General features: G+C 44.6%; 1 protein-coding gene across 7 annotated transcripts in view; it reads right to left on the reverse strand.

Moving 5' to 3' along the window:
* Positions 1 to 27,322, reverse strand: part of ERG (ETS transcription factor ERG) — a 280,009-nt gene that overhangs the window by 165,852 nt on the left and 86,835 nt on the right. For all 7 annotated transcript variants that reach the window (XM_067739501.1, XM_067739500.1, XM_067739494.1 and 4 more), the window contains exon 3: positions 17,926 to 18,013. In XM_067739501.1, coding sequence (XP_067595602.1) covers positions 17,926 to 17,964 — 39 coding nt within the window. In that variant the 5' untranslated portion in view covers positions 17,965 to 18,013. The remainder of the gene's footprint in view (positions 1 to 17,925; positions 18,014 to 27,322) is intronic.

A 27,322-nucleotide genomic window follows, 5' to 3' on the forward strand; every position in this document is an offset into this window, starting at 1 on the left:
TCAATCTTTTTATGGCTGAGTAATATTCCATTGTGTGTGTGTGTGTGTGTGTGTGTGTGTGTGTGTATACCACATCTTTTTTATCCATTAGTCTACTGATGGACACTTAGGTTGCTTCCATGTCTTGGCTATTATAAATAGTGCTGGTATGAACAGTGGGGTGCATGTATCTTTTCAAATTATAGATTTCTCTGGATATGCCCAGGATTGGGATTGCAGGATCATATGGTAGTTCTATGTTTAGTTTTTTAAGGAACCTCCATACTGTTCTCCATAGTGGCTGCACCAATTTACGTTCCCACCAACGGTAGGAGGGTTCCTTTTTCTCCACATGTGAGGGGACCTTTCTGCTTTCTAGCACCATACTTGGTAGGAAATCAACTCCCTCTCCTTGAATCTCATTTCATTTCAAGCACTGAAGATCACAGGGGGGCAACCCAGGCCCAAGGTAGCATTAGAATAAAGCCCCAATTACTAGGCTTAACTGTTGGGGGGCAAAAGGTTACAGAATGACCAACATGATTCGGGTGTTTAAACTTGGGATCTGAGGAACCAAATAAATGACTTAACCAAAAGCCCAAAGAGAAATTTAATGTCAACTCTGAATTGTAACTGAAGAGGCAAATAATACAACAGAGTAAAAAACTGTTTATCCAGAGGTCTAAACCCAAGAAACATCCAAACAATAGCATTAATAGTCAAAAAGGACTTTTTTAAAATCATCTATTTTTCTAAGCATTCTGATTTTCCATCATGGTGGTCCTGGATAAATGGTGGAACTGCCCAGCAGTGAAGTGCCCCGATCCAAGTACTACGGACAAGAGGCTATCCATGCTGTGATAATCACGTAGATTTTGTGATCGAAGGGCACCTGCTATTCAGCAGAAGATAATCCTGCAAACGGTAAGTTTGCACCCCACAAAAAAGGAAAAAGGATGGAGTAACAATGTCAAGCAAATGACTCCGCCGGGCTTTGCAAAGCAGGTGACTACTTCCTGCTCTTGCTTCTGCAGATGCTTGTGGCAGCCCCAGAGGTGTGCGCCTCAGACCTCCCTTCAGGAAAGAACCTGAACAGCCTCCAGCTGCTCTCACCCACTCTGCCTCATCTCAGACGCCAGAGCCAATAACCGAACCCAGTGGGGTGCAAGAGCCTGGCCATTTCTGCCCATCACTGGACTGCACCAAAGGCCATGTCTGCTCCAGAGCTTCCCACTGGGCCGGTCAAACTGTCCAATCTGCATCTGGGCTGAGGCTGTTTCTGCCGAATCCTGCTTCATCCTCCTTTTACCGTTCACAGGAGCACCCTCCCCCTCAAATAAACTTCATGCGTTCCTAATTCTGTCCCAACATCTGCTTCCCAGGGAACCCAACTAACACAATGCTCCTAAAACCAATACCAGTGGAAAGTGACTTTCCACGCCCCAGTCCAGAGATCAACTTTCCGGAAATTAAAATTTCATGCTGTAAACTACTAAATATAGAATGGATAAACAACAAGGTTCTACTGTATAGCATAGGGAACTATATCCAATATCCTGGGATAAACCGTAGTGGAAAAGAATATAAAAAAAGAATATATACATGTGTATAACTGAGTCACTTTGCTGCACAGCAGAAATTAACACAACATTGTAAACCAACTTAAAAAAATTATATCATTTCATACCAAAAAACTATTTCATGCAATTCCCATTAACCATGTTATTTGGCCATTTCAAAGGGAATAAACAAGCATGATAAATTTCAATCGTCAGTGAGTAAACCGATGATTGAAATGTTGTTATTGTCATAATGACACAAAATAATTAGGACTGCACGTAACATGCTTTTACATGTTCAGGTAAATCTAAATACTGTTATTTGATGCAAAAATAATAGCAGATACTTACTAAATCCTTCAAGTGATTTACATCATATCAATCAAAAGGTTTTCTAAGACACATATTTTGATACTGTAAAATGCATTTAAAAGAAAAAACCTGGGAGGGCATTACGTTAAGTGAAATAAATCAGATAGAGAAAGACAAATGCTGTGTGATTTCATTTAAATGTGGAATCTAAAAAAGCCCAAACTCATAGAAACCAAGAGTAGAATGCTGGCTGTCAGGGGGTCAGGGTGAGGGAAATGGGAAGATGCTGGTCAAGGGGTACAAACTTCCAGTTATAAGATGAGTAAATTCTGGGATCTAATGGACAGCATGACTAACAACACTGTACTATACACCTGAAAGTTGCTAAGAGAGTAGATCTTAAATGTTCTCACCACCAAGGAGAAAAGAGGGAATTCTGTGAGGTGATGGAGACATTAACTAACCCTATTATAGCAATCACTTCACAACATGTACCTGTAGCAAATCCTCTCTTTGTACACCTTAAACTGACACAATGTTACATACCAATTGTATCTCAATAAAGCTGGGGAAAAAAGAAAAACAAAACAATACTTGCGTCATTTTTTTCTTATTCTTAGCCACATTTCTTCACCAGGTATGTCTGATGTCACAGAAGGTTTTTTGTTTTGTTTTGTCTTGTTTTTTTTGTTTTTGTTTTTTTTTTTTGCGGTACGCGGGCCTCTCACTGTTGTGGCCTCTCCCGTGGCGGAGCACAGGCTCCGGATGCGCAGGCTCGGCAGCCATGGCTCACGGGCTCAGCCGCTCCGCGGCATGTGGGATCTTCCCGGACCAGGGCACGAACCCGTGTCCCCTGCATCGGCAGGCGGACTCTCAACCACTGCGCCACCAGGAAAGCCCCTGTTTTGTCTTGTTTTTATTGATTATCAATCCATTTTATTTCAACAGCCCTAAGATCAAAGTCACTTTGGAAAAATGACTGTAAACTTGATAAACTAGTAGTATCAGAGCACTGCCCTACATTTTTTTTAAATTGAAGTATAGTTGATTTACAGTATTGTGTTAGTTTCAAGTGTACAGCAGTGATTCATATATATATTTTCAGATTCTTTTCCACCATAGGTTATTGCAAGATATTGAATATAGTTCCCTGTGCTATACAGTAAATCCTCATTTTAATTTTTTTCAATGTCACTTTTGAGGAATAAAGTAAGGGTTTTTTTAAGTCCTTTTATTGAATATGTGTGAATTTTCCATTCTTAAAGACTAAGGAATAAGAACAGCAGCATATTGTTCAAATTATTCAAAAGACAAAAATATCTTTTCTTTGGTTCTGTTTTTGTTCTTGATGCCTCTGTTCATTGCTAATATTGCCTATTTTATGTATAATTCTTCCCGGACAACCTCCCCTGATGGCCAAACAGGAAACTCACTCATCACCTCTCCTTTCACCTGCAGGCTCCTGACCCCTTCTGTAATGTGTACGGAAATAGGGAAATCTGCATAACTTTTTTTTCAAATAATAATGGAAAGTAAGAATTTGAATTGTGGGCTTTTCAAACAACATAAGTCATCAAAATTTTGACTTATTTTTGACTGTTACTTTAGTCATACCCTTTTAATTTGTGATGATACACTTAAACATAAAGACATTTTAAACTTGGGTTTTAAAACAAAGGATATGAGAATCACGTGGTTAGAGTTATATACTTCTGTCAGCTTCAAACTGAGTTGGAGCAATAATACCACTATCATAAAATTTTATGGGGCTAATTTGGAGGTCCATATAAATTGGTGTTATTGTTTATTTTTGGATACTGATAATAGCAGCAGATTAGCAGTTCATGTAGAATGCAAATGAACAGCACTTCTCAGAAAATCCACAAAGAATCACTAAAAAATTAATATCCATGCTTCGGTTCAATTTGGTTACTTTTTTAAAGTACATTCTCAAAAGTAACATGTACTCTCAATTAAGCCAAACACAACCAGGATTTTCATGTAACCCTGGAATTTGATCTTTAAAATTAAAAAAAAAAAAAAAAAAAACTTTCTCTGCTATTTACAGTTCCTGCTTTGGGATAAATCCCAACATCTGGATACCAGAATCAGAGCAGCAAAATCTATGGAGACACATGTGCAATTTTATGCTTGCAAACCCACTATTTTTTCGGATGAAACGACTAGGGAGGTGCTTCCCCCTCATTTCTTATACCACAGAAATCTTGAGGACTGTTTTCCAAATGTACCCAGAGCAAAAAATCATGTTACATAACACAAGCCAGTATACGTACCTACGCATACATAACTAAAAAGGTTTTCCAAAAGAATACTTTTCCTTTCTATATGCAACACACCCTGATAGTTTCCATCCTATTCCATCCCATTCCATTTCCTTTTGTTAATACTGGCTTTGACTCACTTCCACACATGGGTCTTGACCTGTAGTTTGAAAACCAGGGCTTCAGGGCCTTGCTGTAAAAATGCTGGTCCTTGGGCCAGCGGCACCAGCAGAGGCCTTGTTTGAAGTGCAGAATCTCAAGGCCCATCCATCCTGGTCTCCAGGTGACTCGTGTGCACATGAACGTTTGAAAAGCTTTGCTCTAGAACACAAAACTGCAGAATGAGGATCTGTCATCTGAACTGAATTTAGACCAAGAATGTGCCTCGAAACAAGCTTTGTTCAAAGAAGCTCTGTCATCCCACTAACTTCAAGAGGCAACACATTTTCTGGCAGGCCACTTAGGTGCAAATGAAAATTTATTTTCAGTTTTATCAACTGCGTCCAATGGGGTTTCCATTGCCAGCCCAGGGCTCCCAACCTGGGATCCCTGGGCTTCAGGGGGCTGGGGGGCACGGGTGCTGAAATAGATCTGTGAGCATATAAGTGTGTGTGTGTGTGTGTGCTCACCCTGAGGGGAAAATATATAGCATTTACCAAATTTTTAAAGAGTTCTAAGATTCAGAAAAGGTAAGATGAGCTATCAGGCTATGACAGGACTTAGAAGAAACGTAAACACATAGCACTAAGTGAAAAAAGCCAGTCTGCAAAGGCTATATACTGTATGATGGCAACTTTATGACATTCTGGAAACCACAAGACTATGGAAACTGTAAAAAGATCAGTGGTTGCCAGGGATGGGGTGGGGTTTGGAAGGGAGGGAAGGGATGAACAGGCAGAGCACAGAGGTTTTTACGGCAGTGAAAATACTCTGTATGAAACTACAGTGATAGAAACATGTCATTATACGTGGGTCCAAGGCCACAGAATATACAGCACCAAGAGTGAACCCTAACATAAACTTTGGAGTCTGGGTGATGATGACGTGTCAGCGCAGGTGCATCAGCTGTTAACAAATGCACATTAGTGGGGCATGTTGACAGTGGGAGGGGCTGTGGGTGTGTGGGAAGAGAGGGTACTTTGCTCAATTTTGCTGTGAACCTAAAACCGTTCTAAAAAAACCTCATAAAGTTACAGATATAAAACTATACAAATAAAAGTTAAGACACACTGCCCTTGAGAACACATTGTCTCTTCTGCAAATGGGCTGTGTGGTTACAACCATACCTGCAAAGGAGGAGAGAGAAGGGTGAAGAGTAGGTGAGCACTGAGCTGGGCCATCGGTCCCAGAACAGAACAAAGTCCCTGGATCACTCTCGCTCCCCTGTGACCACCGCTTATTCAGTTCCATCAACACCTCTATGTTAAGGATCTAGCAGGCACAGGGTACCATGAAAGACACGTGATTATAGGATCACTTTAAGTAATGTACAGTCTACACGCAAAGAAAACAGGCACAAAAATAATCAATATATGGTGAATACCCGCTCCTCTCTCCAAATGTCAAGGAGCAAATGTCAAGATTTGGAGGATGAAAACAAAAGCAAGAGGCCAGAAGAGCCTGGAGGAAGAGGTTCAGTGCCCTGGCACGTGGGCACTCAGAGGAAGGATAGAAACACTTCGGTAGGGGCACCAGGTGTTTCCAACCGTGATCTCTTCTGGTTGGTCTGCCCCATTCCGACTGGTGTGCCCATGCCAGTTGTTAAATATTATATTTTGATTATCCTACCCTCCAGGGGAAACTAGCAGAAAAAAGTTGCTGCAAAGTTAGGCTGGGTTCCTTGTGCACAGAACACAGAACTCAAGACCCTGGCTTTGATGCTGGCAGCAATTCTGCGTGTCTTCTGTGAACCCTGAACAACTTTCTTGGTGGTTTTTAAAAGAATATACATTTTCTTTTATTTCTATTAAAGAAGCCGTATAGAAAACTGGGAAATACACAAGAGTTAAAGCAAGAAAAATAGATAGGCACTTTTTAGGTTGTAAAGCAAAGGGAAAGATAGCAAAGAAGAACATCTAGAGGTGTAAGCAAATAAAAATATTTCTCTCATGGAGGTAAAAATTAAAAGGCAGAATAAACATCGAAACCAACCTGTATGACAAATATGACATAGCTCGAGATAGATATCATTAAAGTATAATGTATACAAGCTGTTGAGGAAAGAACAAAACCTCCTAAATCCCTGAAAAGAGTCGCCTGCATGAGCTGTCTGCACTTATTCATTCTCCCTTTTGGGTTTGAACCCAGTCCAATGTGGCTTTTGTCCACTCCATGCAAATCCCTCTTCCCAACCTCTGTGTGTTGCAGGGACTCAAAGCTCAACCCTAAGGCTCTTCTGTACCTTGGTCTCCAGATGAGCTCGTTAGGCACCCAGCCTGAAATACAGGCCAATGACTCATAATGCAAACGACTCAACCAATGTACATTATATTATACTTCAATGAAGCTGTTTACAAAATCAAAAACCTGCAATCAGATCACGTCGCCCATTCTACTTAAAACCCCCCAATGGTCCCCTGTCCCCCGACATGCAGAATACAATGTAAAAGTCCCTGTCCTTGCATATCAGAACTTAACACATGGCCTCACCCTTACTCTACACCAGCCCCAATCTCCCTGCTGTTCCTTGGACATGCCAAGCAGGCTCCAGCCTAATGGCCTTTGCATGTGCTATCCCCTCTCTCTGGGACACAATTCCCCGATATGATGACCACTTCCCTCAGGTCTCTCTCTGAATTTCAGCTCTTCCCCAAAACCTTCCTTAATCTCCTGGGCGAAATGGCGCCTCTCCCCTCCAACACTCTCTTGATGACCTCTTGCTTACTTTACGTTTATTCTAAAGAACCATAACCAGCATTTTAAAATACACACACACACACACACACACACATGTTGTAATGCTGGTTGTAATGCTGTAATGCTGGTAATATACTATATATATTTGAGCTTCATCTATCTTACCCCCTAGAATGTAAGCTTCATGCAAGCGGGGATCTTATCTGTTTGGTTCACGCTATACCCTCAGCAATGTTGAAGGGTTTCATTGAAATGGGTCCAAAAAAATTACAAAAGAGATATTATAACTTGCTGATAAGCAAATGAGGAGATGACCACTCGCAAAAGTTTCCAAATGAAATAACTCTGATAAAACTCCACTCATCAAATCAGCAAAGATTAAAAATCACAATAGATTGTGATAAAATGGCATTTTCAGATACTCCTTGGAGAAGGAAGAAGGGCACAATTGGGTGGGGAGATATTGTTATCAAAAGCCTTAAAAATGTTCCTACTCCTGGAATTAATCAAGGTTTCTGATCAGAGAGGTGCCGAAGGAAGCCGTCTTGTAGGAAGATTAACCTGGCAGCATGAGATAACAAGCACATAAGGAAGGCTGGGTGGAAAAAAGCAACAGAAGAATAGTCAGAGACAAGAGATAAAGCAGACCTGCTATGAAAAGGTACCACGAATTAGACACAAAGTGAAAAGTGAAAGAGAGAAAAGTGTTAAAGATATGCCCTAAATTTTAAGCCTGGTAACTGGGAGAAGTGGCTGTGAAGAAAAAAGGAAAAGGGGGATTAACAAAAAATTTAAATGATGACGATGATGATGATGACAGCTAACCACTATTCACTAGACACTGTTCCAAGACCTTCACATGAATCACCTCATCTGATCTTCCTACAACCCTAGGAGGTAGACACCACGCTCATTTTACTGATGAGAGAATTGAGGCTCAGAGGGGCTCAGTGACTTGCCCAAGGTCAAATAACAAATGTCATGCTGGGGATTATAAAGCAGGAAGTCTAGCTCTACAGCCTGTCTGCTCACCCATTACTCTGGAGCTGCCTTGTCCCAAAGGGAAGTGGTTCACCAGAAATGACATGATATCACAATGAATGAACCTGGCCTTGGAGGAGGCTGGACTCTGTGACCTGGACAAACAAGCTAAGCTCTGCATTCAATGCACCAGAAGTATATGAAGATGCTCCAGAGACTCGAGGCATCACACAACGTAAGTATGGCTCCTCTGATTGGTTGCTGAGTTGAAGGTACTAGTACCCATATCCAGATGACGTGTCCAGCCTGCACCTAGAAATGTGAGGCTGGAGCTCGGGAGAGAAACCAGAGCCAGAGATAACAGAGTCCCCTGTCCCCAGAAGGTGACAATTGAAGCCATGAGACTTTGAGGTCAGAAGGTAAAGAAAGTACAAGAAGAAAAGCAGAAGGTGGAATTAAACCATGGAGAACCTGTAAGTTAAGTCCTGTCCCCACTCAGGCAGAGCGTTCGGTGCGCCCATTGGAAAACACACATGTTGCATCCTGGACTCACTGTCCCCACTAAGCTCACCTCCAGCTCACGCCCCCTCCTCCACATCAGCAGTCCCAACATCAGTCTTGCAACAAGGATAACGATGCTCAAACCCCAAATGCACCAACAGAGCCACACAGGCAACATCGACGTCAGCCACAGAGGCTGACGAGTCCAAAACACTCAATTGCTAGGGGCTGATCTGAAACATTCTTGATTCAAATTCTTGATTAGTTCATTTCCCATAAGGTGGAAGAAGGAGGAAGGACACTTCTCTCCTGGACTCTCATTACACCCAGTCACGGAGCCCAGGAAACCTGCTGTGGCATTCTGAAACCCGAGTCCAAATAAGGTTCTCTAAACCCTTACACGTGTGACTCAGATATTCAGAGCGGTGGTGCAGAACAATGCAGCCGCCAGTGTAGACAGAAAAGAAAATCAGTTGCTTTGATAAATATTTACCGTAAGGCTAGGTTAATAATTAGTAATTATTCATTATCTAAGCAAGCACCTTAGGTGCTTGTTAAAATGAAGATCACTGAGCCCAACCCAAATTTACTGGAGAAGCGGCTCTGGCAGACAGCCCAGGAATCTGCATTTTGATTAGAATTCCAGGATACCTTTGGAGAACCACTTCTGGAGGAAAACTGCCCCAGAGGGGCTCTAAGCCAAGCACGGACAACTTCTAACCATTCTCCAGGGAAGTGATCTGAACCTCTTCTGACCCCCGTTTACACCTCTCGGTAAGGCGGGTGCCCTCCCTGAATGTCAGCGTCACTGAATCTTAATGAGGCATTGCTAGTTTGGGAAGGAGCACGCCATTACGGCCCCCTGCACCCACCCTGAGCACAGCCTCCAGCAGGTGACCAGGCTCAGCCCTGAGGGGCGCAGGCAGCCAGCAGGGAGAGACAGAAAGTACAGCCCTGCTCCAGCAAACCTCACCTAGGATACGTGCAGGGGAGACGCTTCGATGTTAGAAGTCTCTACAGTTGTGCCATATGGAATGTCCTGAAACTTTTTTTTAAATATTACCTTCTGGTTATAAAAAGTAATACGCATTCATCGTGGGCATTTTCGCAGATTTGCTCTTCTGTGTTTCATTAAGTGCCACCATCTCGCAGAAAAATGAACTGGCAGCTATAAGCAGCCAGTCGCCAGGCTTACTGGGATGTGCTAACCCCACCGGCATCTGATCAAAGCTGATTTACTGAGGAAAAAACAGGCAGCGTATCAAAGGCTTACATCATCTTCACAGTACACAGATTTGGGGAGGAAAACTCTGGCCTCTGTTGAGTATATCATCGAAAGGATAAGCTGTCCACCTTCCCAGGAAGCAAAGCCACTATAAATCAGATTTACAAAGATGTGCAAAATGCTTACAATGCAATGGGTCCTCTGTCAGTCACATAGGAGCTAGGTAGTGAGATCCACTCTTCTCCACGGCGATGGGATAAGTCACCACCAGCCACAGAAGCCACCTAATTGCTCACTCGGGATGCAGATCAGGGCACTTTTTGTATCTGCCTCGTGTTATTTTAAAAGGATTTGAGGGGGCTATGTTCTACTTTGGTGGGAATAGGACTGAGTTGACGCCCTGCATTCAATTTGTGCTTTTCCTGGAGTTTCTTTTCTGTTCTTTCCGGAGGAGAAGGGCCGAAAAAGGACCATTCCAGGGCGCGGCGCTGGGCTTGCCACATTTGGGAGCGCCGCCTGAAGTCGGGCGCACAGCCTCCCGCCGCCCTGCCGTTGGGCTGGTGGAGGCCGCAGCACTGCTAGGGTTGCATCAGTCCTCCTGTTTGCACTATTTCTTTTTGCGACCATGGCCCCGCCTTAAGTATTTCCAATTGAGAAACAAAACCTCAGGAAACCGAAACTTAACCAGCCGCTCTCGCTTCTGTAATTACGCTTGCTGACCCCCCCCCCGCAACCGTCCAACCAATCAGACGGCGACTAGTGTCTCTGTTTAAAAGTCAACCAATCGGCGACTAGTGTCTTTGTTTAAAAGTCAACCAATCGGCGACTATGTTTGTACCGGTCTATAAAAGAGCTGTACTAAACTCCGCCAGAACCTCTTAGCGTCACCGGCAACGAGTGCACGGAGGTCCAGGTTCGAACCTGCAATAAATGACCCTTGCCGTTTGGCTTTGACTCTCGACTCTGGTGGTCTTGTGGAGGGGCCTCGCAACCTTGGGCATTTCAGATTCTGCTCATCTTCTGGGTTCTCAGGCCTCCCAGTGACCCTGTGCTTAATCCTGGCTACTTCTTAAATCTTTTTCAGACCCTTCCTTCTATGAAATGCAAACGGGGTTTAAGTTTAGCATCTTTTATAGTCAGAAATATTTAGCATTACTTCCAGAGAGGCAGCCACAGAATCACGTGGGAAAGAAGTCAGTTCAGCAGTTGGCTTCTTGGCAAGTACTGACCCTATTATCTTTCCAGTTGTTTCCAGAATATTCCCTCTTCCTCCTTCTCTCCTTCTACTGCTATTATGTAAGAGCATGCTAATATATAATATTATATATTAATGACATAAATTTATATTATACAACTGCTTTAGTTTTTAGTACTATAATAATATATTGCTATATCATTAACAATAATAATAATATATTAATATATAACATGTTAATATATTAATTATATATAAATATATAAAATGTTAATATTATCAGTAATATATAAACAATATAAGAATATATTATATAATTACTATAACATAAAATACAATATATAATATATTGCATCATATATTAATACATTATATAATGAATATGATATTAATGACATTAATATATTAATAATAATAGGTAATGTTATAATAAGTGTTAATGGAACTGGGCATGGCTCTGAGTGCTTTAAAAGCATTAACATTAACTAATTTAATCCTCATGATTCTAGGAGGTAGGTACACTATATACCCCCATTTTACAGCTGAGGAAACTGAGGCAACTGATAACAAGTGGCACCAAGCTTCAAACCTAGGCCATCTGGCCCCAACCCTAAAAAAGGGCAAAAAAATATAAAAGTTAAAAGGGAAAGGAACAGGAAGGCAAAAAAGTCACTAGAAACAAAAATCCTGGTAAGCCGATTTTTCAGTCCTTTTCCACAAGTGGAAGGAATCAACTAGAAACCAGAACAGAGAAACGGTTCACCCCGTGGTCAACTGTGACTGATCCTCACACGAAACCCTGGGGAACAGGGGCTGGAGATGAGCTAGCCATGGACACCAGAACTGAGCCCAGCGTCCTCCTCAGGACGACAGAGGGTCAACAGGGCAGTGACAAACTCCAGGCATTTCTAGACACAGAAGCATGTGAGCTGCACCTGGGAGCCATCAGATCCGTGAAGTGCACTCCAAATCGCGTGTGTGCTCTGCCTGAAACACCCGGCAACGTGTGACCCCCCCAGGAAGACCCTGGAGACACCAGGCTGTCTCCAGGCAGAAGCAGTGCTGGCCGAGCACAGGGCTAGGAGCGGGACGAGGTGGGGTGGGTGAGGTATGTCCCAGAACATGTGTCTGGGAACGTGTGTCCTGTGCCCCAGATGGCAGGTGCCGTGTCTTTATGATCTCTTATTCCCACACCCACACTCCCAACCTGTTTCGAGTACAGGGAAGGCTTTGATGTTTGCTGAATGAATGAACGAGTGAATCAGAGAGAGATTCCTTGTTGCGAAAGAGTGTAGCGGAGCCACCCACAGAGCTACAGGCGGGTGGACTCACTCAACTCAGAAATGACCAACAGACTCACAAACAGAGAACAGACTGTGGTTGCCAAGGGGAGGGGGAGAGACGGACTGGGAGTTTGGGGTCAGCAGATGCAAACTAGTATATATAGGATGGATAAACAACAAGGTGCTACTGTAGAGCACAGGGAACTATATTCAATATCCTGTGATAAACCATAATGGAAAAGAATATTTTAAAAAATAAATAAATAAATATAAATATATATATGTGTGTGTGTGTGTGTGTGTGTGTGTGTGTGTGTGTATAACTGAATCACTTTGCTGTACAACAGAAATTAACCCAACACTGTAAATCAACTATAGCTGATTTATAGTCCAATAACCAGAGCTGCCTGGAGAGCTTCGTGCTCAGCCTCCGTGGAGACACAGCCTCTCACTGCAGTCCCTGCCCAGCTGTCACTTGACCAGAGCTGGCTCCCACCCGCCTCAGCAGCTAGACCAGCGCTGGACGAAGCGACCTCTAACACTGACGACCTGCCGCAGTGCAGAATGGTTTACAGTTAGAAAGTGTCTTCCCAAATATCATGCCACCTTGAGCTGCCCACCTTGATCTTCCCTTTCTCTTCTTTTAGTATCTTACGTTCTTCACTGTAAATATCACTCTTACACAAATATGATATGTGATACTTGTGCAAGTTAAAGAATAAGAAGCAAACGCTCTTGTATGCATCCTCAGCCCACAACAGGCAATACCAGGATCTCAGAAGCCCCCTGAGTCCCTCCCCAAAGTTCTCCCCTCCCCCACAAGGCAATTTCTATCCTGAATTATGTACATATTGTGCCTCTGTTCTTCCTTTTGCCACATACATGTGTGTCTATGAACAACATATGTTTTGTAGTTTTGCCTTTTTTTTTTATCTTTATACATGGAATCATACTGTGTATAAAGTATGATACTTTATTCTTAAATAAATACAGTATGATAAATACAGTATGATACTGTACTTATTCCTCTGTGACTTTTTTTTCATTCAACCTTGAGAATCATGCACATCAATGCACAGACACAGGTAGATGTTTGTAGTTTTTTCTTCACTGCTGTGTAGTATTCCATTGGAGGGCTAGACCACAAGTTATTTATCTGTTCTCCTGGCATTTGGGTTGTTCTAGTTTTTTGCTTATGCATGTTTCCTGGCACCTGTGTGCAACAGGGCATATACCCAGGGGTGGACCTCCTAGAGCACCATTAGCTTCAGAAGTTAACGCCAAACTGGTACCAAAGCACAACTGGTATTGTACCAACTTACGACCAGTGTGGAGGAGAGGACCCTCTGTGTCCCATCCATGGTAGGAACTGACATTATCTGTATATTATTACTATTATTTCCCTTATCTCCTAACCACCTCTCAGAGCAACTAGCCAACATGTCCCATATATGCACTCATCTCCTCTGATGTGGTCATGGTATGTTTTAGATACATATGTATCCATGAAAAGTACATGATGTCTTTTGGGAAGTGTACATGATTTCCTATGTGTAAATAGTATTGTGCCACAGAGCACATTCTGTTTTAGATTTTTTTCCTTCAATTCAGTATTTTTTAAGACATACCCATGTCACTCTGTGTATATCAGACACGACAATATTCTGTCTTCGAGACGGATATGTTATCCTCATTTCACAGACCACAGGAGCTCTCAGCGGGGTCTTGGTGCATTACCCGTAATAACAGCTCACTGAATCCTCACATTAACCGCCAAAGTAGGTGCCTCCACTTCAGACAAGAGGAAACCAACGCACAGAGAGATTAAGGAACTTGTACAGCATCACCGAGTTAGTAAACGACAGGGCAGGATTTGAACTGAGTCCTAGGACACTAGGACCCTCTCTCTTATCCATGATATGAACCTAGCTAAGAACATGCAGCTCGGAGAGTTTTGGGAACCAGCATCTCTGGGTCACACAGCCAGTGATCCATGGAGTAGAACTAAAATTCAGACCCTTCCCCTCTCAGTCCCATCCTCCTTTGGCCAGTTCCAAAATGTCTAGTAATCCAAGTGGGTAGTTGATGAATGGCAAAGGGAACAATTACAAACTGTACCAATCAGATGTTTCTTTAAAGCTAGAAACTTGACTACTCTCTACTCTGCTCAACCTCTTCGTCTCTAATGTTAGTAAATGAAAATATGAAAATGGAGCTCTTAGGAGGAAATGCAATGATGTAAATCGAGAATTCCGATGAGAATTCTCATCGGAATGAGAATTCATGACCAAAGTCTTTGTCAAGTCCTAGTAAAATGGATTTTCTAGTCTTTTTTCCCTGCTTGGGATGTAACAGAGAAGAACCAACCTGACTCCCTATCAGATCCATTCCTTCAGCTCTAACCCTTGTGCTCTGTTGCCTGTGCTTAGTCATGCTGGCTCTGCACCTTTTGTAAAAGAACGTTGCCTATAGCCTGAAATATACAGGAGAGCCCACTCTCAAGGCTCTGACTTTTAAAGGTGAAACACTTTTCCAATCATATAGAGATAAAAAGTTGCAAAGCAGAGAATAACAATTGTCTTGTTGGAGGTTGATAGGACAACTGTGACCAGACCCACGTGGACAGCTGCAAGAACAAAGGATTCCGGCACCAAGAAGTCTGCAACAACCAGCCACACCCCCTCCCCTTTTGGTATAAAAGAAGCCTGAATTCTAACTCAGGTAAGATGGTTCTTTGGGACACTAGTCCACCATCTTCTCGGTCTGCCGGCTTTCTGAATAAAGTCGCTATTCCTTCCCCTCAACAACCTGTCTCTGGATTTACTGGCCTGTCATGTGGCAAGCAGTTCCAACTTGGACTCAGTAACAGGGGTAAGAGTCTGGGTCTATCTTTGGCAGTGAAACGTGCTACCCCTTAGCAGAGCAGAGGCATGGTCACATGGCCTAACCAGCTCAGAGCATACTGGTGTGACACTCACCATAATTTCTATTATAAGACAGTACTTGGAAGGGCCAGCAAAGAAAGACAAATCAAAATGTGCTTAATAACTTAATATTTTCATCAATAAAGAATAAGCTGAAATACGTTTAAAGTTCTGTTCATTTTCTTTGTAAATCAATTGCCACAACTGTTACATTATTTAAATCAAGAATATCTAATATTTCACAATTATTTACCATCCTTCCTTTTTAAAAACTACTTCCAGCTCCTTAAATATATGAAAGGGTAAAAGTAATTTGCTCTGGCAGAAAAGAACTATAGGAAATTTTGCAGAATACATTTCCTAAATAAAAAGGAACATTTCTTTCCTCCAGGTCAGCCTATGGAGGGATACGAAGGCCACATAAAGTCTTTATGGCTGTCTCCGTGCACACCTGCCAGGTGAAGTCAATTCTGTGGAGAATTCAAGTCCTTTTCAGATGAGAAAACCATTTCTGTAGCAGTGAGCCAAAGACAAAATCTTCCACTATCTACATTAACATAGCAAGTGGAACCTGTCACGTGTCATTTATAAGAACTTCCTCTCCCAGAAATAAGAGCTGCATTCCTCAGCCCACAACCAGAAACTTCTCAGCATAGAAAATTTTACTGAATAAATTCCCCAAATTGGGTATTTTAAGGGAACAGTGGAAGGCAACCTATTTTCCTGACTGTTGTCAAGGACACCAATTTCATAAACAAAAAAACAAGGAAGTCCAGGAATAATTATTCAAATTGCAATAGGTGGAATTTGATAGATTTACCAAGGAAACAAATGTCTTTAATGCAATTCTCTCTGCCTCAAAGCCAACATCAGCTATTAGTATATGCAACTCTAATCATCTTCTACCAAATCATCTTCAAAAGACACAGAAGCAATTTTAGTTGAAATTTGTTTTTTAAGAAACTCTCAGGGTTCCATTTCTTAAAATTATCTGTCAGTTATATTTACGTTAACCAATGTGAGGGTAATAAATCAGAGCTAAAAACATAGCTCATTCCTGAGATCAAATACAGAACATTTCTACTAAACACTTTTTCAGAGATCATGTTTCTCAGATGTGTCTGTGTACACTTGATGAATTAACTTTTAAAAATCTGCAATAATTTCTTGCTGAATTCATCTTTTCCTTCTGGTTGGTTACGAATAAAATGCCAGTCAAAGTGGATTTCAGTTGCTGTCGCTCATACTCTGAACTACAGAAGATATTTCTTATATCAACTTCTTTCCCTGAGAGCTTTTCTTTGCATCCTGCAGCTTCATGGTCAACAGAGGCTAAAAGAAAAAAGTCCCCTCCCCCACTCAGTGTGTGGCACAAACACACTCACCAAACACATTCCAGATATTTCTGAAGAGACCTTATCACATCCACAGGAGTTTTCCCACTTGCATTTTTGTAGACATAATGTCCATGCCCCAATCAGTTATCACACAGAAATCAAATGACAGTGTCAACCCAGAGGATCTGCTCCTGTCCGTCCCTGGATGACATTCAGAAAGCTCCACACCCCGGGACTCCCCGCATCTCTGACACTTGCAGTAACACCCACAAAGGTCAGAAAATGCATTTAAACTCTTATTACTTCTAATCCCACTTTCAAAGAAATTAAACACGTATGAATGTGAGTTGTACATGGTACATAACACTTTCTCAAATATACTGCTTTTGAAAAGCATGTGTGTGTGTCAATGTGTGTGTGCACGTGTCATTTTGGAGGGCGTTTTATATTTTAGTCCAAAAAAAAAAGATAAATATTTCAATACCATAAACTTTCCTCTCCTTTATAAGCCACTTTCCATTTTCAATAAATGTTTTAGGTAAAGAGTAAAAATTAGTAAAACCGATGAGACCATTTGGGAAAATGAATTTATATGGGGGAAGCCAAGAACTGGCAAGGTAGTGAGTGAGTCGGGCCAATGTAGACAGCTGGACCAATCAGCACAGGTGTAGACAGCCTATCTGGATCATGTAGCTCAAGCCCCAACTTTTTCTGTAACTTTTATTTGGGTCAAGTATATGAAAACCATCACTTCGTTTCTCCCGGTGGCTATAACCATGTGTACGCGGAGTATTGAAAGGAATGGGCCGGCTTCCTCTCAGGGACTTGCTTTGGCTGCAGTCTCACTTCCCTGTTGTTCTCTCACCTCCAGAGCTCCAGGAAGAGCTGCCAGTGAGCAGGCGGGGCAGGTGTGGGGTGACAAGCTGCTGAAGTGTCAGCACGCCCAGATAAAACGACACGGCTGAGCACTGGAAACCCTCTCGTCTCTCCCTAGGTAACCCCAGGAAGTGTAAAGGAGTTGAACGTAGAACAGAAGTTAGAGGATTTGGATGTGGTTTTCAATGTTAACTCAGGGGTCAGCAATCTTTTTCTGCAAAGAACCAGATAGTAAATATCGTCGGCTTTGCCACCCTACGTTCTTTGCTGGAAGGACTCAATTCTGCCATGACGGTGTGAAAGCAGCCCTAGACAGCATGGAAATGAGTGTGTGGCTGCAGCCCAGGAAAACTCCCCTTCTGGACAATGAAGTCTAAATTTCCTATAATTTACATGCACTATGAAATATTCTTCTTCTTTTGATTTTTTTTCAACCATTTAAAAACTTAAAAGCATTTTCTTAGCTCATGGGCTGAATAAAGACAGGTGGTGGACGGGGTCTGGCCCACGGCTGTGGTTGGCTGACCCTTACATTCGCTGACAGGTGGGCAGGCATCTGCAAACGTCCAGCCAAGGAGGAAGCCAGGGCAGCTTCCTGGCCGAGCTAGAACCTACCTTGATATGAGCTGCCGGGTCTGGGACAGTCTGAATCATGTCCTTCAGGAGGCCAGCACGGTTACCATCTGTTCAGAACCTGAGGCAGCTAGAAGACACAAAGGGGCAACACAAATAGTAATAAACAACCAGGTTTCTTTGTTTGGTTTTCCATTAGGACTGAACACAACACACCAATGGTAAAATAACCCCAGCTCTGCACTAAACATTTGCCTTTAGATATGCATAGTAAATGAAGTGACGAGAAAACCCAGTTCTCTCCTGTTGGGAATATCACTTACTTTTAGTCCCCAAAACCCTAGTATGACAAGTCCCGTCAAACCCAAGTCAAATTCAGTTCATGCACATCATTTTACAAGGGTAGCATCTACGAGTGATCATTTAAAGGAAGAAATGAGACACCCAAAATGATATTTTCTATTATATTGAGAGAACTGGACTTTTGAACTTTCTACTGAAACTAATGCCATCTACACCTCGGTAAGCCTCATAATTAAGCACTTAATAAAAAGCACAGATACCGGTCATCGAGCGCTTAAGTGGCAGCCCTGGGGCTAAGGGCTCCACACGCATTTCTCATTTAACCCTGACCACCACTCTGAAAGCTCACATTCCCATCATCTGGTCGGGGATGTGGACACCCAGGGAGGTGGCTAATTTGTCCATGAACACCTGATTCTCAAGCAACAGAGCCAGGATTCAAGTCAGACTGGCCTCACTCCAAAGCCCATAAGAAACTTTGGTTTGACATAATTAACAGGTTTCACCCTGTAATTTGAAGATACTTTAATTCATTTGAAAATTTAATTTAAACTTAAATGAATGAAATATTAAGGTGCCCATACTCTAGGGAGAAACACTTCATCCAAAATTTTCCTTTCTTCAGATTCTGCACCAGTGCGTTCTGGTTCTTGTCTGTCTGCCCCTCCCCATCGCAGGTTCTCCACCCATGCCCCATGCCCCCACCCAGGGCTGACCCCTACAGACTACCTCAGCTGGGCTCCTTCACCTTCTGGCCCCCGTCAAGTTTGATCAACATGACACCACCTGGAGATCACGAGGCGGGAAGAGAGAAGAGTAGGGACATTTTGCCCCCAACCCTTCCCACCATCCACTTGAGGCTCCCTGCAGTCTTGGCCACGGTCTGGCCATAGCTAGATCCTATGGGGACCTCTCCCATCCTCGGGACCCTCCCCCAGGGCTCCACGCTCCAGGAACCATTCCCCAATCCAACTCTGGTTCTCTGTAGATCTTAGCCATCAGTTGTTTCCTGGCACTGAAAATACCTCTTCTAATTTACATTTTTAGGGGCCATGACTTTTTTATTAACTATTATTTTTGTGTGTTTTCTTCTTGGTAAATCTGGCCTATGACTCTTAGCAGTAGTAAACCACAAAACAAAAATTCACATCTTCATTACAAGACTACAGACACAAAAGCTGACTTTCAAGTAACACATTACTCCAGGGATCTGCCAGGGCACTCGCCGAGTCCCAAGTACATGTGTATTCTGGGCTTTCCGACCCTCTCAAGGCGCAAACACATCCACCTCCAACGTAGATGAGCTTCTCACGGGAGGTCTTCGCCTCCGGGTCTGTGTGTGGGGTGGGTCTGTCCCCCACGTGGCTCCACGGCGTCCTCCCAAGATCAGGGGAAGCTTGGCTGTCCAAGATGACGAACTTGGAACCTTAGACATTATTTTTTCCTATAGCCAAATGTCTTGATCTTGGAAAGTAGGCAATTTCCCCCCTAGGTCTAAAGCAAGTCCTTCTGGGGGATAAGAGTTGCTAAAAATGCACAAGGAATGAAGCACTGTCTTGAAATTGAATTGGGCAGCTCTTGAAGGTCACCCACGCTCTTGGCGCACACGGGAGAGGACAGAGGATGGCAGGCAGCCTGGACAAAGGTCTCTCAGAGCTGGCTCCTCTGGGAGCGGGGTGGATGGGTAATTCCTTCCACTCCTCCGAGACGGCCTCCTCAGGGCAGCAGAAGTCACCCCAGGAAAAGACCACTCTGCCCCTAGGGTCATTCAGCCCAGAGAGGTCCATCCTGGAGGTTTCCTGACAAAAGCAAGTCCCCCCACGCAGGACCCCACATTCAGGAACGACCGCTTTCTCTGTAGGTTTTAGCACCTCTCTAGGGTAACCCAACCCACACAGTCGCTGCCCCCCTGTACCCACACGCTGCTGCTCGTACCACAAGCTTGTCCCCTCCCCTCCAAGCCCAGCTGAGTTAATGACTGCCTCTGATCCAAAGAACGCTGCAGAAGGGATGCTCTGGGGGCCTGAGCTCAGACCTTCATAGAACCAGAAGCTTTCCCTTCCTGCCTCTGGGAACCCAGTCCCTGTGCCCCAGGGCAGCACGTGGCAGAGGCCTGAAGTGGGTGTCCGGCTGACACCTGCACCACGTGCCAGGCCCACGAGGGAGTCATCCTGGACATTCCAGAATGGTGGTTTCTCAGATGACTGCAGCCCCTGCTGACAGCAAGAAAGGAGAACTACTGTCCAGCTGAGTCCAGTCAACCCACAGGGTTATGAGAAATAGCAAGTGGGTTCTTGTTTGAAGCTACTCATTTTGGGGCTAGTTGACTACACACACAGATAATCAAAATACCCTTCATGTGTTGTAGATACACAGAGAAGGGAGACTAACTTGCTTACATTTTCCTGTCACACTACGGTAGATTAAATGATGGTTCCAATTCTCCACTCCTCCCGGGGTCCCTGCCTTTTGCCGTGTGACTGTGGTTCCCCTCACTAAGTTGGGTGCGCTTCCCCAAGCCTTGTTTTTGGGCTGCCCATTGGACTTGCTTCATTCAACAGAACACAGCAAGACAGCCCAAGTCTCAAGAGGCATCAAGTGTCTGCACTTGTAACTTTCCAGCTCCATGGGAACACACCCAGGCTAGTGTGCTGGAGATGAGAGGCATGTGGACAAAGCCGAGTCATCCAATCTCTCCAGCCCAGACCACTCTAGATCATCCATCTGAAAGACCACCCATCCCCAGGCTTGTGAGGGAAACTACAGAACCAGAACTGCCCAGCCAAGGCCAACATGGCCGACCCACAGGCTCATGAGCTGAACAGATGCTACTTGTTTTAAACCGCTGAGATTGGAGGTATATTGTTACACAGCATTTTTGTGACAGTCAATTACTAATATACACGATACGTTCTTAATAACCGGGTTACCAAGATGCCCCTTAAAACTTTCCTAGCTAGAGAGATAAAAGGAGACTCCAACAGAAATTTCAAAGGAAATTCATCCCAACCCACAAACAAACCATTTCCATCCATCTAAGAGACATGATCTCAAACCCTTATCCCACCCTCAAAATGAGTCTGGAAACTGAAGAGTAACCGAGAAACTCCAACCAGAAGACTCTGGGATTCTCAGAGCCCTTCTCAGGAACAGCCGAGTTCTCACTTAACATCGTGGGACCCTGTCAGCCTGCTGAAGATTCCAAATATAATGAAACGGAATCAACATTCTGGATATCCAAGACCATAGAAACATCTCAGAAGTTACAAAGGCCATTCAATCTGTAACCAAGCAAGACATAAACCTAATAACAACTGTTTATGTCTCATGTCTTGTATGGGGAAGTTTGGGGCACTTTCAACGCATAAAGATGAAACTGTGGGGAAGGGGATAAATAGATTCCAGATGCAGCACTGTCGCTTGTCTACCCCTCCAGGGATAGAGATGGGGAAACAATTCACACAGATACCCAGAGGTCCTGAGAGCAGACGGCCAGTGGCAATGCCAGATGAGGGACATGGATGATACCTAGGGGAGGGAAAGAGCTGAGTGATACAGAGAATCAAGGCGATGCCACCAAGAAGCCTTGAAGAACAAGAGGCATGTACACTGGCAGAAAGGCAGGGAACAAAAATTCCTCCCAGCTCCTCCACCTTAGGGAGCCAGAGTCTATGACCCTAACCCACCACCACCATCAGGTCATCATCCACTCAAGGGATTTACTAACCAGAGCGTGTGAATGCTGCTGCCGTCCTCCAAACCAGACCAGCCAAGAAGCAAAGTCCCTAAAGCCCAGAAGGATGAAAGTTCTACCTCCTTTCCCATGCCTCTTCCCTCCACAAATACCCTTGACTGTTTCTGCAGTCATTTGGTGTCTGTTCTTTTTGCCATTTGAGGGGTTTTTATGGATTTTTTAAGAGCACTTCTAATTTACTTTTGTGTTTCTAATGAGCATTTCTCAAAAATTCAGTCATTGATGAATGACGTGACGCTTTTATATCGCTGTGGGAGCCTCTTCTATTTTCTATTTTACTTGCCCTTGAAGCCTTGCAAAACCTGAATCCATGTTATCTAAAAACCCTTTTACTACCTATTTCTTGCAATAAATTCCTTTGGTAATGTATATGTTTATGACTTTGGATTTCACAATCCAGTATTATTTTATTACTGGGTATCTTGAAAAATGAAACGCTCCCTTCTTCGTTCTTGTTTTGCAAATGCCAATGGCTTACTACACAGAAACACATATTTGATTTGGGTTGCTTTAGCTATAACCGCATCAAGTGTGGACTGGTGCACAGGGCCAAAGGGAAAATAAGCATTTTGTAATTGGAGAGGCAATACTGTAAAAATGGTTAAGAGAAGACCTGCATATCTGCATGGCTGGGGCAAGAATAGAAACGGGCGCTCCCTAACCCTCTTCTCTTCCCAAGCCAGTTCTGGCCTGTTTGCAAGGTCCCCACACAGTCATCAGGACACTCCAGTCCACACGGCCATGCTGGCCATCCTTCAGGCCTAGAGAAGCACACACAGGACCGGCCCAAGGAGATGGACTGCAGGAAAGAGGCCTGTGTAGGCCCGAAAGATGCTCAGGCCAGTTTGGGCAGGAGTTCTGGGTTCCCAGGCCCCTCAAGGGCAGTGTGGAGTGGGAGATGGGCAAGAGAAGGCCCTAGAAGGCATGGGGGCAGGGCTCTCATGGAGGGTAGTGCATCCAAGCAGAGGTGCAGCGTCAGATGGAAGATGGAAGCCAGGTTTGGTTTCCCTCCTCAGAAACCTAGAAAAGGTCACTCTATTCTCTATGGTCTTTGGTCACACATCTGTAGAATGGGGATATTACCGTGGGAGAATAAAAAACACACTCGGCCTTTGTTGGCAGTTCCTGGCACAGAGCTCTTAAATTTCCTGAGTGCTAAGTGTGACAGGACCATGTCTTGCTCCAATGAAGTGACTCTCGGCAAACCCCTAGAAAGCTTCAGGATGGTCTCAGAACCACCAAGCCTGGGTGAGAGGCCTGGCACTTTCAGCCCCACCCGCTTCCTTTGGAGGGAGAGGAAGAGCTGGAGATTGAATTCATAATTGATCTTGCCTATGTGATGAAATGTTCATAAAAACCCCGAAACGACAGGATTCGGAGAGTTTCCAAGTTGGTGAGCACATCCATGTGCTAAGAGGGTGGTCCCCCCCCGACTCCTCGGAGACAGACGCTCCTGTGCTCGGGACCCTTCTGGACCTCGACCTACAAACCTCCATCCGTCTGTTCATTTGTATCCTTTATAAGAACCTGTAACAGTAAGTACAGCAGTGTCCTGAGTTGTGTGACTCCTTCTAGCAAATTACTGAATCCTGGAGGGGGGGATTGTGGGAACCCCCAACTCTGAAGCCAAGGTGGACAGAAGGGTGGGTAACCTGAGGACCTGACACTTTCTGCTGGCCTCTGAAGTGGGCGGCAGTCTTGTGGCACTGAGCCTTTAGCCTGTGGTGTCTGGTGCTAACTCCAGGTACTCTCAGAATTGAATCAAATTGTAGGATACTCAGTTGGTATTGGAGAGTTGGAAGACGGGTTGATGGTACTGGAAAATACGCCACCTATTTGATGTCAGGAGGGAAAATCCCCTCAATTACCACCTCCAAATTGATGTTCAGCCGTTCACACAGGTGTGACGCAAGATTTGGCCAGCCTCTATTGCAACTGGTTTGTCCCTGAGTAGAGCCACTGTGTAGCTAATCTTCCCAGCCTACTCCATAAGGCCTTTGTGAGGATCAGACTGAACCATGCCTCCAAAACCTCTCACAGTGCTGTGTGCAGAGTAAGCACTTAATCAGTGATAATCATTTTGGGGAAGAAAGCACGCATTCTGATCTTGTATAAAATCTTGCACCTTTGAGGAAAACAATTCTCAAGAAAGAAATTGCCAGTTTTTCATAAGGGCCCTTTGTCCTTAATGTTAAAACCGAATTTTTAATTTCAAGCTAACTAGTCATTAAGTGAAGACATTTTAGACAAAATGGCTCTGAGCAAACTCATCATAATGGATCCATTCACTGAATGAGCTGATCAGGAGACACACTTGTTCTAGATGAGTGGGTATTAGGCATGTCAGTCCCTTACCAGCAAAACCTACCCTAAGTACTGCACAGGGCTGACTCTGCTCTGGGCAGTGGTCTCCTAAATGGAGTGTGAGGCCAATGAGACGCCCACCTGGGGCCCACGATTTAAGGAGGTGCCCCACACCCGCCCTCAGGCTCCTGCAGGTGCTCAGCCGGCACTGAGAGGGGGCATCTCCTTCAACTTTGTGCCTCACTCGGCTGACCCTGGCCCCAGCCCTGGTGCCTGCACTCCCCGAGGTAAGCAAGAGAGACCAGTGGGGGCTTCCCTGGTGGCCCAGTGGTTCAGAGTCCGCCTGCCGATGCAGGGGACACGGGTTCGTGCCCCGGTCTGGGAAGATCCCACGTGCCACGGAGCGGGAAAAAAAAAAAAAGAGACCAGTGGAAGGTGGAAGAATGAGAAACCAACTGTACCTCTATATTTGTCTAAAAATAAGAAACTGTACTCCTTCAGTACGATATGGCTTATCTTTCCAAATGAATACAAATAACTACTTCAGTGGGTTGAACTGTTTCCATCATGCAACCCTTCATGTGTTGGAGCCCAAACGCCCAGTAGCTCAGAACGTGACCTTATGAGGAGACAGGGTCTTTCTAGAAGTAATGAAGTTTAAAATGGGGTTATTAGGCTGGGCCCTAACCCAGTATGACTGGTGTCCTTATTTTTTTAAAAAAAAGGGAATTTTGAAACAGAGACCTGTGTAAAGGGAAGACAATGTGAAAACACAGGGAGAATACAACCGTCTGCAATCCAAGGAGAGGGGCCTGGGAAGACTGTCCCTCACAGCCCTCGGAAGGAACCAATTCTGCCCTCACCTTGATCTCAGACTTGCAGCCTCCAGAGCTGGGAGAGAAGAAATTTCTGTTGTCTAAGCTCCCCCAGTCTGTGGTACTTTGTTACAACGGCCCTGCAAACTAACACACCTTTATTTTCAATATTTTAACTGATGAAGGATACAGGCCCTGATGGGGGCATGGCCTCAAGAACCACATCCAATTTAATTGCACTATTTCTTACAGGACACAAACTCTGCTCAAGGACCGTCCCAGGCACCATGGACTGTTGTGCCACCTACTCATCACTCCTGGCTTCATGTCAGCAGAGAAGAGACTCTTTTAAGTTCTAAGGCTTGAGTGAGTGTTATACGGGGCCCACCATAATCTCTTCCAACCCCTGGAATGCTTTTCGGGGGGAAGCCTGACAGTCCTGAAGAGCTAAGGGGCATGATTCGTAGATAAAGTGCTGAAATCCTCCACCTTTATTTATTTATTTTTTTGCATAGCTAATGAATGTATAGACTCAATCCCTGTGTGTGCCTCTCGAAATGAGGTTTCAATTGAATTCAGGCAAAATAACTCTAAAATCACTATGAACCAAACCTAGTAACAGGACAGAAAAAATATAGTTATCATAAAAGCACAGGCCTGTGGACACTGTTCTTGGCCCTTTGGCTCTTCTGGAAGACGCAGAAGAAAGTGGAAGGCAGTGTAGAAGGGAAGAGTTGTGATGACTGCAGTACTTAGAAAGCAGTGATTTTAAAAACTCTACAGGAGAGACCTTCAAGATGGCAGAGGAGTGAGACGTGGAAATCACCTTCCTCCCCACAAACACATCACAAACACATCTACATGTGGAACAACTCCTACAGAACACCTACTGAACGCTGGCAGAAGACCTCAGACCTCTCAAAAGGCAAGAAACTCCCCATGTACCTGGGTAGGGCAAAAGTAAAAACAGAGACAAAAGAATAGGGATGGGACCTGCACCAGTGGGAGGGAGCCGTGAAGGAGAAAAGGTTTCCACACACTAGAAGCCCCTTCGTGGGCGGAGACTGTGGGTGGCGGAGCGAGAGAGCTTCGGAGTCGTGGAGGAGAGCACAGCCACAGGGGTGCGGAGGGCAAAGCGGGGAGATTCCCGCACAGAGGATCGGTGCCGACCGGCATTCACCAGCCCGAGAGGCTTGTCTGCTCACCCGCCGGGGCGGGCGGGGCTGGGAGCTGAGGCTCGGGCTTCGGTCGGAGCGCAGGGAGAGGACTGGGGTTGGCGAGAACACAGCCTGAAGGGGGCTAGTGCGCCACGGCTAGCCGGGAGTGAGTCTGGGGAAAAGTCTGGACCTGCCGAAGAGGCAAGAGACTTTTTCTTACCTCTTGGTTTCCTGGTGCACGAGGAGAGGGGATTAAGAGCACCGCTTAAAGGAGCTGCAGAGCCGGGCTTGAGCCGCGGCTAACAGCGTGGACACCAGAGACGGGCATGAGACGCTAAGGCTGCTGCCGCCACCAAGAAGCCTGTGTGCGAGCACAGGTCACTATCCACACCTCCCCTCCCGGGAGCCTGTGCAGCCCGCCACTGCCAGGGTCCCGGGATCCAGGGACAACTTCCCCGGGAGAACGCACGGAGCGCCTCAGGCTGGTGCAACGTCACGCCGGCATCTGCCGCCGCAGGCCCGCCCCGCACGCCGTGCCCCTCCCTCCCCCCGGCCTGAGTGAGCTAGAACCCCCGAATCAGCGGCTCCTTTAACCCCGTCCTGTCTCAGCGAAGAACAGACGCCCTCCGGCGACCAACACGCAGAGGCGGGGCCAAATCCAAAGCTGAGCCCCGGCAGCTGTGCGAACAAAGAAGAGAAAGGGAAATCTCTCCCAGCAGCCTCAGGAGCAGCGGATTAAAGCTCCACAATCAACCTGATGTACCTGCATCTGCGGAATACCTGAATAGACAACGAATCATCCCAAATTGAGGAGGTGGACTTTGGGAGCAACAATATATGTATATTTTTTTCCTTTATCTCTTTTTGTGAGTGTGTATGTGTATGCTTCTTTGTGTGATTTTGTCTGTATAGCTTTGCTTTTACCATTTGTCCTAAGGTTCTGTCTTTCCCTTTTCTGTTTTTTTTTTTTAGTATAGTTTTTAACGCTTGTTATGATTCGTGGATTTGTTTTTTGGTTTGGTTGCTCTCTTCTTTCCTTTTTGTTTATTGCTTTTTAATTTTTTTATTTTTAATAACTTTTTTATTTTAATAACTTTTTTCTTTTC

The sequence above is a fragment of the Pseudorca crassidens genome, chromosome 5, assembly GCF_039906515.1.
Source record: "Pseudorca crassidens isolate mPseCra1 chromosome 5, mPseCra1.hap1, whole genome shotgun sequence".
NCBI classification, from domain to species: domain Eukaryota; kingdom Metazoa; phylum Chordata; class Mammalia; order Artiodactyla; family Delphinidae; genus Pseudorca; species Pseudorca crassidens.